At 39.2% G+C, this 11,358-nt stretch overlaps 1 protein-coding gene across 1 annotated transcript; it reads left to right on the plus strand.

Annotated features, from left to right (window-relative positions):
- The first annotated feature begins 8,613 nt into the window (after window positions 1-8,613).
- LOC145046520 (uncharacterized) lies at window positions 8,614-11,142 on the plus strand. The gene has a single exon (XM_078994805.1). It carries the CDS (start codon window positions 8,614-8,616, stop codon window positions 11,140-11,142), a length of 2,529 nt encoding a protein of 842 aa, XP_078850931.1.
- The last annotated feature ends 216 nt before the right edge of the window (window positions 11,143-11,358 follow it).

The following is an 11,358-nucleotide window of genomic DNA, read 5'->3' on the forward strand; positions in this document are numbered from 1 at the left end:
ATGAAGGTTGGGACTCCATTGTTGGATAGGATTCAAGAGACCCATCAGGAGGCCGGTCAGGGATATCTATACGAGGATGACGGTCGTGGATTGTTGACGCTACACCATAGAGTGTGAGTCCCATATCATGGGGGTGTACGCCAAGGATTGATGGCAGAGGCACACAAATCCAGGTTTTCTATTCATCCTAGGGCGACAAAGATGTAAAGGGATCTTCTTCTTGATTCTTGATGACCTTGCATGAAGAGGGACGTAGCGTTGTTTGTTGAGAGATGCCTGACCTGCAGGAAGGTCAAGGCCGAGCACGGGAGGCTGCACAGAAAGACACATTCATTGGATATTCCCATGTGGAAATGGGAAGATATTACTATGGATTTCATCACAAAGGTTCCCAGGACTTCCTGGGGAGTGGATTCGATTTGGGTCATCGTGGATCGGTTGACCAAGAGTGCCCATATCATACCAATCCAGGAGAGCATTTCGGCCGTGAATTTGGTCGATATCTACATTCGAGAGGTAGTAGCTCAGCACAGAGTGCCAGTCTCAGTGATTTTGGACCAAGACGTACGGTTTACTTCCAGATTCTTGAAGACGTTTCACGACGAGTCGGGTACTCGTCTGCATTTCAGCACTGCGTTTCACTTGCAGATGGATGGTCAGAGCGAGTGGACCATCCAGAACCTGGAGGGCATGCTGAAAACTTGTGTTTTAAATTTCAGAGGTTGTTGGGATACTTACCTTCCTTTGGCTGAGTTCTCCAATAATAATAGCTATCATACGAGTATTGACTGCCCTCCTTTCGAGATATTGTATGGGAGGAAGTGCAGGACCCCGATATGATGGGGTGAGGTTGGTCAGAGGGTCATGGGCAATACTGAAGTGGTACTCAAGACTACAGAGAGGATCCAACCGGTTTGGAGGAGGCTTCAGACTGCTGAGAGTCTGCAGAAAACTTACACCAACAAGCATCGATCAGACCAGGAGTTCCAGATCGGGGATATAGTACTCCTAAAAGTGTTGCCTAGGAAAGGCATCATTCGATTCAGGAAGCGGGGCAAGCTAGGCCCCAGGTATATTGAACCTTTTCGGGTTGTAGCCCAGGTGGGTAAGGTGGCAAATCGGCTGGACCTGCCAGCCGAACTCAGCCAGATTCATAGTACTTTTCACGTCTCCTAGTTGCGTAAGTGTCTGGTGTATGATTCAGTAGTGGTGCCTTTAGAGGATATTCAGGTGGATGACAGCGTGAACTACATTGAGTAGCCAGTAGCTATCCTCGATAGGAAGTTGAGGGATCTGAGAAACAAAAATGTACAACTAGTGAAGGTGCAATGGCAGCACCGCAAGGGCTCGGAATGGACCTGGGAGCTGGAGGACGAGATAAGAGAGCACTACTCCAAGCTTTTTCAAGATCTAGCAGCAGACTTCTAGGACGAAGTATAAAATAAGTGAGGGAGATTTGTAACGCCTGGTTCCTAGTACGTATTTAATTCTAAGTATTATTGTATTTTACCCTAGGACTTGGCGAGTTGAAGGCCCAACTCATCGAGTAGAGTCAACTTCTCGTGTGGATTTTAAGTGACCTACTCGACGAGTCGGGCGAACGACTCAACGAGTAGGAGCTGTCTGGATTAAACCCTAATATTTAGGGTTTGCACCCTATTTAAACACCTTAAGTGGTTCCCTTTTCAGCATCCATCACCCCCAGACCATCCCCACGAAACCCTAACCGTTTTGAGTGATTTTGAACTCTTTGTGCCATTTTGTGCAAGATAGAAGGTTGAAGAAAAGAATAACGAGATTGTGATTTCAAATGGTGCAAGGAGATCTAGAGGTTTTGCTTCATTTCCTGTTTATTGGAGATAAAAAGTCCAGACCTATCTTCTCCTTTCATTAGATACTCTTTTGGAGTAATTTAGGGTTTTCGGGAGCCATTTTGGAGCCATTCTTGGATGCAACCACGATTTTGGGATAAGGACTTCAGATCTGGAACCATTAAGGGTTCCCATGGCATAAAGGTGCCAACTTTATGGCCATGGCAGATCCATGCCCCTTGTAAGACCTCTTTTTATGGCTTTTGAGCCAAAGACCACATCCATGTACATCAAGTTTGAAGCTTTATGTATAAAATGGACCCTAGGAGGCCAAATCTATGATATTGACACACTAAGACCCATTATAATCGACTGTATAGTTTTGGACATAGAGGGACTCGATGAGTCGTTTTTGGGACGAGGTGAGTCGGGGTGCATTTTCCACCAAATCATTCAGTTTTTGGACCAATTCTCAAGATCGAAGGTTACTCCAGTTGTTTAGGTTCACTAGGGACATGGAAATCATTAGACTCAGTGAGTGGATGATTACACTCGTAGAGTTCAAGGCAATGTCCCAACCACATGAAGACGAAATCGACGAGTGCAAATGGAATTCGGTGAGTCATAGACTGAACATCTTCTTATCGATGAAGATGAACTTGGCGACTTCAAGGACGAACTTGGCGAGTCAGTTGAAGATTGTATGATGTGTTGTTGAAGGTGAACTCGTCGAGCTCTTGCTAGACTCGACAAGTAGGGACAAGATTATGGCATTTTGTGGATATGGGGACTCGATGAGTTGACGGGCTCACTCGGCGAGTCGAGTCAACTAGATGTTGAATTTGACCCAAAAGTTAACTTTGACCATGGATTTGACCTTGACTTTGACTTGGACTGAGTGACCCTTGTAAGGGTTACGAGAATGAGTTGATAACTTAGAAGAGTTATTGTGTAGGAATTGAGGAGATGGGGAGAGTTAATTTCCACACCGAGATCAGTGCAGACAGTACACAACTTTGAGGTGAGCTTCCTTCTAGTAAGGGTGGGTCTACAGATACAATGCCGACCCGTAAGTGAGAGTATTGGATAGATGATTGTCTTTGTGATAATTATCTACGATTGATATGTGATATGCTGGTTGTGTTGATATGATTAATGTCCTTGATATGATTATTGTGTTTAATTTGTGTTAGCAGTAGTAGGTGTGAAATAGTCCCCGGTTACCGATTGAAAGATACCGAAGGGGAGGTTAGCTCCCAGTTACCGGTTGAAAGATACCAAAGGGGAGGTTAGTTCCTAGTTATCGGTTGAAAGATACTAGGGGAGGTCCAGCTCCCGGCTATGCCTAGCGGTTACCGGTTTAAAGATACCAAAGATTTTGCATTATTTGGTATGGGTATGATGGGGGAACTCACTAAGCTTTATGCTTACGCTTTTTAGTTTTGGTTTCAGGTACTTCTTCATCCATGGGTAAAGAGTCGGCGGTGTAGCAGCGCATCACACATTTGTACATGATTTCCGCATTTGAAAAGCCTGGGATTTGTACTCTGATATTATACTATTCGATTAATATATTTTTATAAGTAATACATTTTCAAACATAAATTTTCAGTTTCCTATTTTGGGGTGTTACAACTATAGGCCAAAAAAAATGTGAGCCCAGTTGGGAGACTATGGGTCAGGGGAAATCCAGTCTGGTGACTATGGTCATGGGGCAATCTAGTCGGGAGATAGTAGGCCAGGGATAATCTAATCGGGAGACTATGGACCCATCACGCATATTTGTATATGTTCTGTTCTAAGGGGTTTTTGGGATAACTTACTAAGTTTTGGCTTACAGTTCAATTTCATGGTTTGATATATATCAGATGATCGGCACAAGGTGAATGTGTAATTATATACATCATACTGTGATTTATATTGAGAGATGTTCTTGGATACTCTGATTTGATAACTATATTTTTTTTGGAAAGAGTGTTTTTTATGACTTATGGATTATAAAATGGTTTCGGAAACTGAAAAATTTTACTATTAATTTTCGGATGTTACAATTTGGTATCAGAGCCCTAGTTTGAGATAACTGAATGAACACTTGTTTGATTTCGTACTCAAACAATGGATCTGCAAAGTATTTTTCATAATTAACATTAAAATAAATAAAGGAGAGTATGTGATGTATACAATCATTTCGAGCTAAAGAAAAGTTATTCTCCAAGATACCCACACTTGTGTTATGTGTATTGGTGATATGTTAGAAATGCATGTTAAAATTTAGTTAAAGGAGGGTCTTTTGAATCTTCATGCAGTTAGTTACCAAACACCGATGTTGGAACTTTTGTCTTCCATTTCCTTTGACTATCAAACCCATCTCCTAACTTTCCGTCTGCTCAACCAAACGCATCAATTTCATGCTGATATCCTTTGTGATATGATTGGTGCTCCTAAAGCAAGAAGGGATATATACACAGCTAAGGGTAGAAAAAATGTTGTTTTTGAGCAAGACTGCGCAAATTTTTGGAGAAACATCTCTTGTGAGTATGAGTATCAATCAGGCACCGCCAAAGCTTCTAGCATTATCCATCCGGTCTTGAAAGTAGCTCACCGGATCATTGCTTCTCTCTTATTCCCTCAAGAAGAGATTAGCAAAGCTAATAAAAAAGAGCTAGAAGTCTTGTGGTGTATGATTAACAAGCCTGTAGAAGTCCCTCATTTTGGTTGTTGGGTTATTCAAAAAATGCTCAGAAGTGCTACGAGCAATGGTGGACAGCTACATTGTGGAGGCATGGTTTCTATTATTGCAGAGCATCTTGGCCTCCATTTACCTAATAACCCAACAAACATCATCATGGGACGTACTCGTCTATCAATTGATGTTATGGAAACAATGCATCTCTTCCACCGCCTTCCCACTGGGGATATTCATTGGACAGTAGATGGGAAAGAGTATCTACGTATAGACAACCGAAATAAGAAGATACTCAATTTAGCCAATGATATTCCATCAACTAATTGGAAACTCAGATCCAACTTAGGTGTTATAGTAGATCATAGTCCTCCATCCTCTCCTCCTCCTGCTCCTCCTGCTCCTACTGCTGGTGCTTCTAGTTCCTCTCGCCCTATTCCTTTTTCTGAACATAATCTTTATATGGGCGAGTTTGCGCGTTTGAATCATCGTTACACCAGTCTACAACAGGAAGTCGAGGACATTTATACGGGTGTTGCTGAAATCACTTCTGATTTTCAGGACTACCGTAACTTACAGGAAGAACATTGGGCCCAACAAGAGTTGCGGTGGGCTGAGCAAGATCAAAGATGGGCTACTCAAGAGCAGCACAACTGCAACATTCACCATCTACTGAGTGATATCCATAGAGTTCTTGTGCTCCCCACACAGTCGCAGCAGCCATCAGCATCCCAACCCCAATGGCCTCCCTACTATCCTACAGATTACCCTTCACAGTTCCCTCAATATCCTCCGCCCGATCCTCAATAGGACGGCTACGCCTCTCTCCAAGCATCGAGGACGATGCTATACTTTAAGCTTGGGGAGGGGCATCCATCCATGCATTATCCCGTTGCATGTAAATTTTGTACATATTGCATTGCATTGCATTATTTTTCTTTGTCATTTTTTTAGAAAAAATTTCAAAAACCAAAAAGATTTTCTTTCTACTCTATTTTTATTATACTTTTTGCATTTTGCATCTAAATTTTTGCATTTTCATTGAACTTGAAAAAAAAGAAGTAAAATTTTTTTTTGATCCAATTTCAAGCAGCCAAATCTTCTCAAAACAGTTGAGATGGTAAGTGAGTTGTGTGCCTTGAGATTTTTCTTGCTATTTTTATTAAAAAAAAATCTAAAAGCAATTTAATCACACGAGCACATCTCCCGAAGCTACTTGTGCAAAACAGAAAATGAGAAGATTGTCAACACTGGAGCATAACAACAGGTATGAGTCGATTCTTTGGGACATATGACCGGTCTTATGAGTAGTAATGCTCAATTGAACTTAAAATGCCAAATTCAAAAGTTCATAAAAAGAATGCAAAATCTCAATGTACCGCCTTCCAGCGCTCTTAAAAGTCCTTTCTACTCATTCCCTTTTATATACCCTGCTTGAGGACATCGATTTCAACTATACTTACGGGTTTTTGCATGTTAACATTTAGTCCCCTGAAAAATGTCTTAGAAGTCCTCACGGTAATAGACCGTGAGATGTCCCACAATAGAAAAGTCAAGGACGGAAATATAAGGAAATTGGCCAAATAAACAAATTAATAAGAGTGTTATGTGTTAACTTAGTTATTTCTATATGTGTTATATTTATAAAAAAAAAAAAAAAAAAAAAAAAAAAAAAAAAAAAAAAACTATTATTAAGTTAATATGTGACCTTTGGGATTCGAACAAGTAAACTCTGAGGGGTGTTCTACACCTAATCACCTAAAGCTAGATTGTTTGGGATTGATTGGGTTGAAAGTTCGTTACACGGGTTCCATAGAAAGTCATGAACTTAGTAATAGCAAATAAAGCTAATCTGTGGCCTTTGAGGTTCGGGCAAGTAAACCCGAGGGATCTCTTTAAATCTAGCACACTAAGGTCATTTGATTTGGATGTGTTGGTTGAAAGCCTGCTACACGGATTTCAAAGAAAGCCATGAGCTTTATTTATAAAAAAAATGTGTAATTAGAAAGTTTGTACATAGTTGTGTTTATAGTTTAATTAGATGTTGTGTTTAGGAAAAATAAATGGCTGTCAAAAGATTCCCTTGGACTTGGATTTGAATTTATAACATTGGACTGAATGTTAATTACTTCAACTGGTGTAAGTGGTTTGAAGTTTGTAACCAATCTAGATAAATATTAGGGAATTTTTAGAAAAGATTTTTCAGGAAAAGATTTTTGTTGACCAACAAATAGCTGGAATCGAACATTGTTATATTTTATGAAACAAAGATGGTTGAGCATGTTTTGTCATATATAATTTCACGAGAGTAAGACCAAAAATTATTCCAAGAATTGAATTGATAATATTGAAAAGGAATAAGTGTTGTGATCTTTAATTCTGTTGAGTTGTACTAGGGGGTAGCCAAAGTCTTGTTTCTATTATCATTTAATATTTTGAGACTAAAGCAAAGTTAACTCGAGGCATGACAGGTACATTCTCAATTATGGTACAAAACAGGGTAATTGGGTTGGATCTTTTCATATTTGTTTTGATTTCATGCATTAAGTTATAAATAGTTTTAACTTTAATGTTCTTTTCTTCTATTCTATTTTTTTTTTCTTTTCTAGTTTAAATCTTCTTGTTCTTTCTTGAGGACAAGAAAGGTTTAAGGTTGGGGAGATTTGTTAGGTGCATTTCATGCATTCATTTTTTATAGTTTTAGTTCATAAAAGTGCATTACATTTAGGTTTAGACTTATGCATTTTGTATAATTTCAGGATTTTTCATGATGCAATTCCATTCACACGCTTTTAGGATATTTCAGGGACTTATGAAGGTTGGATCTTGTTGGAGGAAGTTATCAAGAGTTGGAGACAAAGTTGTAGAAGTTTTGGAGCTTTGAAGAGAGAGAATGAAGAAATGAAGAATTTGGCTTCACAGGAGTTTACACGGCCGTGTAAATTTATGCCTTTGATTTACACGGGCCGTGTAAACGTGTATGCAAGGACATTCTACTTCGAAGACCTGGAAGACTTAAGCATTCTACTTTTCTTGTTTACGCGGCCGTGTAAATGGAACCCTTTGGTTTACACGGGCCGTGTAAACGTCTCGGCAGTTTTAAAGTGGTTTTGTCTTCTTATAATTCAGACAATCAGTTTTTATGAAGGTTAGGTCGGATTTTGGGAGGAGAAGAGACTATTTTCAGAGCTTTGGCAAGTAGATTAACACTTGGAAAACACTTTAATTTCTTTTTGTAAGTCAATTTGAAGTTTAAACCTGTTTGATTTGTAGTCCAACCTAGATATGTGTGGTTGATTTTATTATCATTTCCGAATCTGAATTCTTAAGTATGTGTTGTTAGGCTGTAACTTGAATTTGACTTATGTTTAACATCTAGTAATCTTTGATTTGATCTTAATCATGTGTTTGATTAGTTCTCTTTTTCACTTGATCAATGAACTAGGGTTCTATTCAATCTAGTTAATCAAATCATGAAATTCGTATATGTTTTATGATTTGATGTTAGTAACACTCACTTACTTGGTTGTAATTAGATCAAAATTAGTGCAATCAAAGATTAAATGTTTATATTCCCAAGCTTAAGAGGAATGTTAAACATTGTTGGTAATTAGTGCAAGAACTTAATGTCATTTAATGATTTAATGCGAGAGATTATTTGGGTTGAATCAAATAAATGAAATTTTATTTAAAGAGCTTATTTTGAATAGAATACTTTTGCCAATTTGGATATTAGAGTTTATTAATATCCAACTTACCAAACTAGATTGAACATGAGTTATAATCATATTACATCTTTCAACATAATACATATATAAGAGTCAGAATCGGAAATGTACTTCTTTTACTGCGTTTGTTTTCAATCTTTCTTATTTATGAAGTTTAATTCAAGTTTAAATACAAACCCCCATTTCAATATTACTTGTATTATGTGTGAAAATATGGTAAGATGAAAAGTCCCGTATCTCTGTGGACCGACCCTGCTTACTCTATACTATCTTTAGTATTAGAAATAGCAGTGATTTGAGTTATATTAATATTATTTTATCCCATCATTTGTTGGTTTGACACCCAAACAAATTGGCGCCATTGCCGGGGATACGGTAGTACTAATTGTTTATGCCAAGATCTTTTCGCACAGGTACACCTTTACCAGTTGATTTGGAAATAGAGAAATCTGCTAAACAGAGAAGGAAGCAAGCCAGACTTTTAAAGAAACAACAACAATCTAGAGGTTCTTCATCAAATCCATCAACTACATCCTCTCCAACATCCAAAAGTATCACCCCACCATCTTCACCTACTCCTACCATGGCAGATAACCATGGAGGACATCAAAATCCTCCACATCCACCACCTGAACAAACCTTTAGACAATGGGCTACTCAAGATGTCACCCAACAACCTTTGTGCATAAATTACCCTACAACAATCAACTTTGAACTCAAGTCTGGACTCATCCATTTGTTACCCTCATTCCGTGGTCTTGAGAATGAAGACCCACATAAATTCCTTAAGGAATTTCATGTTGTTTGTGTGGGTATGAAGCCACATGAAGTCACAGAAGATCAAATCAAGTTAAGGGCATTCCCCTTTGCTTTACAAGATTCAGCCAAGGAGTGGTTGTATGACTTACCACCGGGGTCAGTCACAACATGGAATGAACTTGCAAGGATGTTTCTGGATAAATATTTTCCCGAAATGAGAGCTTCAGCTTTACGTAGAGAGATAATTGGCATTAAGCAACAAAAGAGAGAAGCCTTGCATACTTATTGGGAACGGTTCAAGAAATTGTGCTCAAGATGTCCACAACATGGGATTATAGAATATCAGTTGCTGCAGTATTTTTGTGAAGGAATGTCATCTTGGGATAGGAGATTACTCAATGCATCAAGTGGTGGATCTATAGCTGATAAGACTCCAACAGAAATTAGAGTTCTTATCAAAAACATGGCAGAAGAGTCCAAGCATACAGTTCAAGAAGAAGAATGGTACATAGATGCACCCCGAGGTGTAAAGGAGGTCCAGACTCCTCAAATTGAAGCTCAATTATCCGAACTTACAAAAGTGGTTATGATGCTAGCCAAAGACAAAGGTGTGCAACCCACACCCCGTCCATGCGGTATTTGTACTCAAGTGGGGCATCCAACCGACATGTGTCCTCAACTTCAAGAGGAAGATTATGAAGAAGCAAAAGCCATGGGAGGTTTTCTTGGGTCTAGTCAAAGGGGATATGAGCAGCCACGAGGTGATCAAAGATGGAACAAAAATCAAGGTTGGGGAGGAAATCAACAAGGGAACTATCAACCAAGTCAACCAAATCAATACCAACAAAGACCGCCTTTTCCACCAAAAAACTTTCAGCCAAGGCAACCACAACACCCTCCTCAACAAGCGGGTTCATCAAGTATGTATTTAGAGGACATAGTAAAAAGTTTGGCAACTAGTACACAAGCTTTCCAACAAGAGACAACAGCAAGCATAAAGAACTTAGAGAAACAAGTTTCACAGCTTGCTATTTCCGTAAGCAAACTAGAATCTCAAGGAAAGTTGCCTACCCAAACTGAAGCAAACCCAAGGCACAATGTGTGTGCCATCACATTGAGAGGCGAGAAAAGCTATGATGGTCCAAAATTTTCGGTTGATCAAAAAGAAGATGAAATAGTGGTTGAAGAGGCAACCAAAGAAGAGAAGGAGGAAGAGAAAACAAGCGAAAGGAAGCCCTTCATCGCCGAGTCCAAAGTCACACCTGCTCCATTTCCCGAAAGATTAAAGAGCACGAAGAAAGAACGGGAGGAGAATGACATCATGCAAATGTTCAAGAGAGTTCAAATCAACATTCCACTCCTCGAGGTCATCAAGCAAGTACCTAGATACGCAAGGTTCCTTAAGGATCTTTGTGTATCTAAAAAGAAATTAAAAGGAAATCAAGTCGTAGCGGTTGGGGAGCATGTATCCTCGGTTTTGCAAAAGAGGATGCCCCCAAAGTGCAAGGATCCCGGTGTCTTTACCGTACCTTGCAAGTTGGGAAATCTTTATGTACCTCGAGCTATGCTTGATCTAGGTGCATCTGTAAATGTCCTACCATATTCTCTTTTCAAATCAATTGGTGTAGGAACATTGAGCAAAACCGGTGTGATCATCCAACTTGCTGATCGGTCTTTGGTACACCCAAAGGGAGTATTAGAGGACGTGTTAGTGCAAGTCGATGAATTTGTCTTCCCGGCCGATTTTTATGTCTTAGATATGGGAGACGATGACTCTCCAAGTTCAAGTTCCATTCTTTTGGGTAGACCTTTTCTTAAAACTTCTAAAACAAAAATCGATGTCTACAATGGAACCTTGAGTATGGAATTTGATGGTGAAGTTATCAACTTCAATGTGCATGAAGCACAAAAGACTCCTTTTGATGTTCAATCTGTTAATTTTGTCAATTTCATCCATCCCTCAACAAAAAAGGGTTTGAACTTGTCTAACAATGAATTTCTGGAGTTAGTTTTGTCACGAAAACTAGACAGGGACAAAGCCAAAGAGCTTGCAAAGAAGTTTGATATGGATAATGAAGTGTTGGAGATTTTAGAGTTTATTGATGACAAGAAGCATGTGAGGAGTGATGATATGTTAGAGAGGCCCACGTATCGAGACTGAAGCACAAATAGTTGGGGTCCAAGTCGAGCCAACGACATTAAAAAGGGGCGGCTAACCGGGAGGCAACCCGGGGGTATTTTTGTCATTTAGTATATTTTCATTGTATTTTCTTTGTTTTCAAACTTCCAAGTTGTTTTTCATGCTAAAAAAGGGTTAAAAATCGTTTTTTGGGCAGTAGAGGTTTAGCGGGTTGCAATTTCAAAAAGTGAAAAAAAA

The sequence above is a fragment of the Lactuca saligna genome, chromosome 5 (genome assembly GCF_052625555.1).
Source record: "Lactuca saligna cultivar CGN05327 chromosome 5, ASM5262555v1, whole genome shotgun sequence".
NCBI lineage: Eukaryota > Viridiplantae > Streptophyta > Magnoliopsida > Asterales > Asteraceae > Lactuca > Lactuca saligna.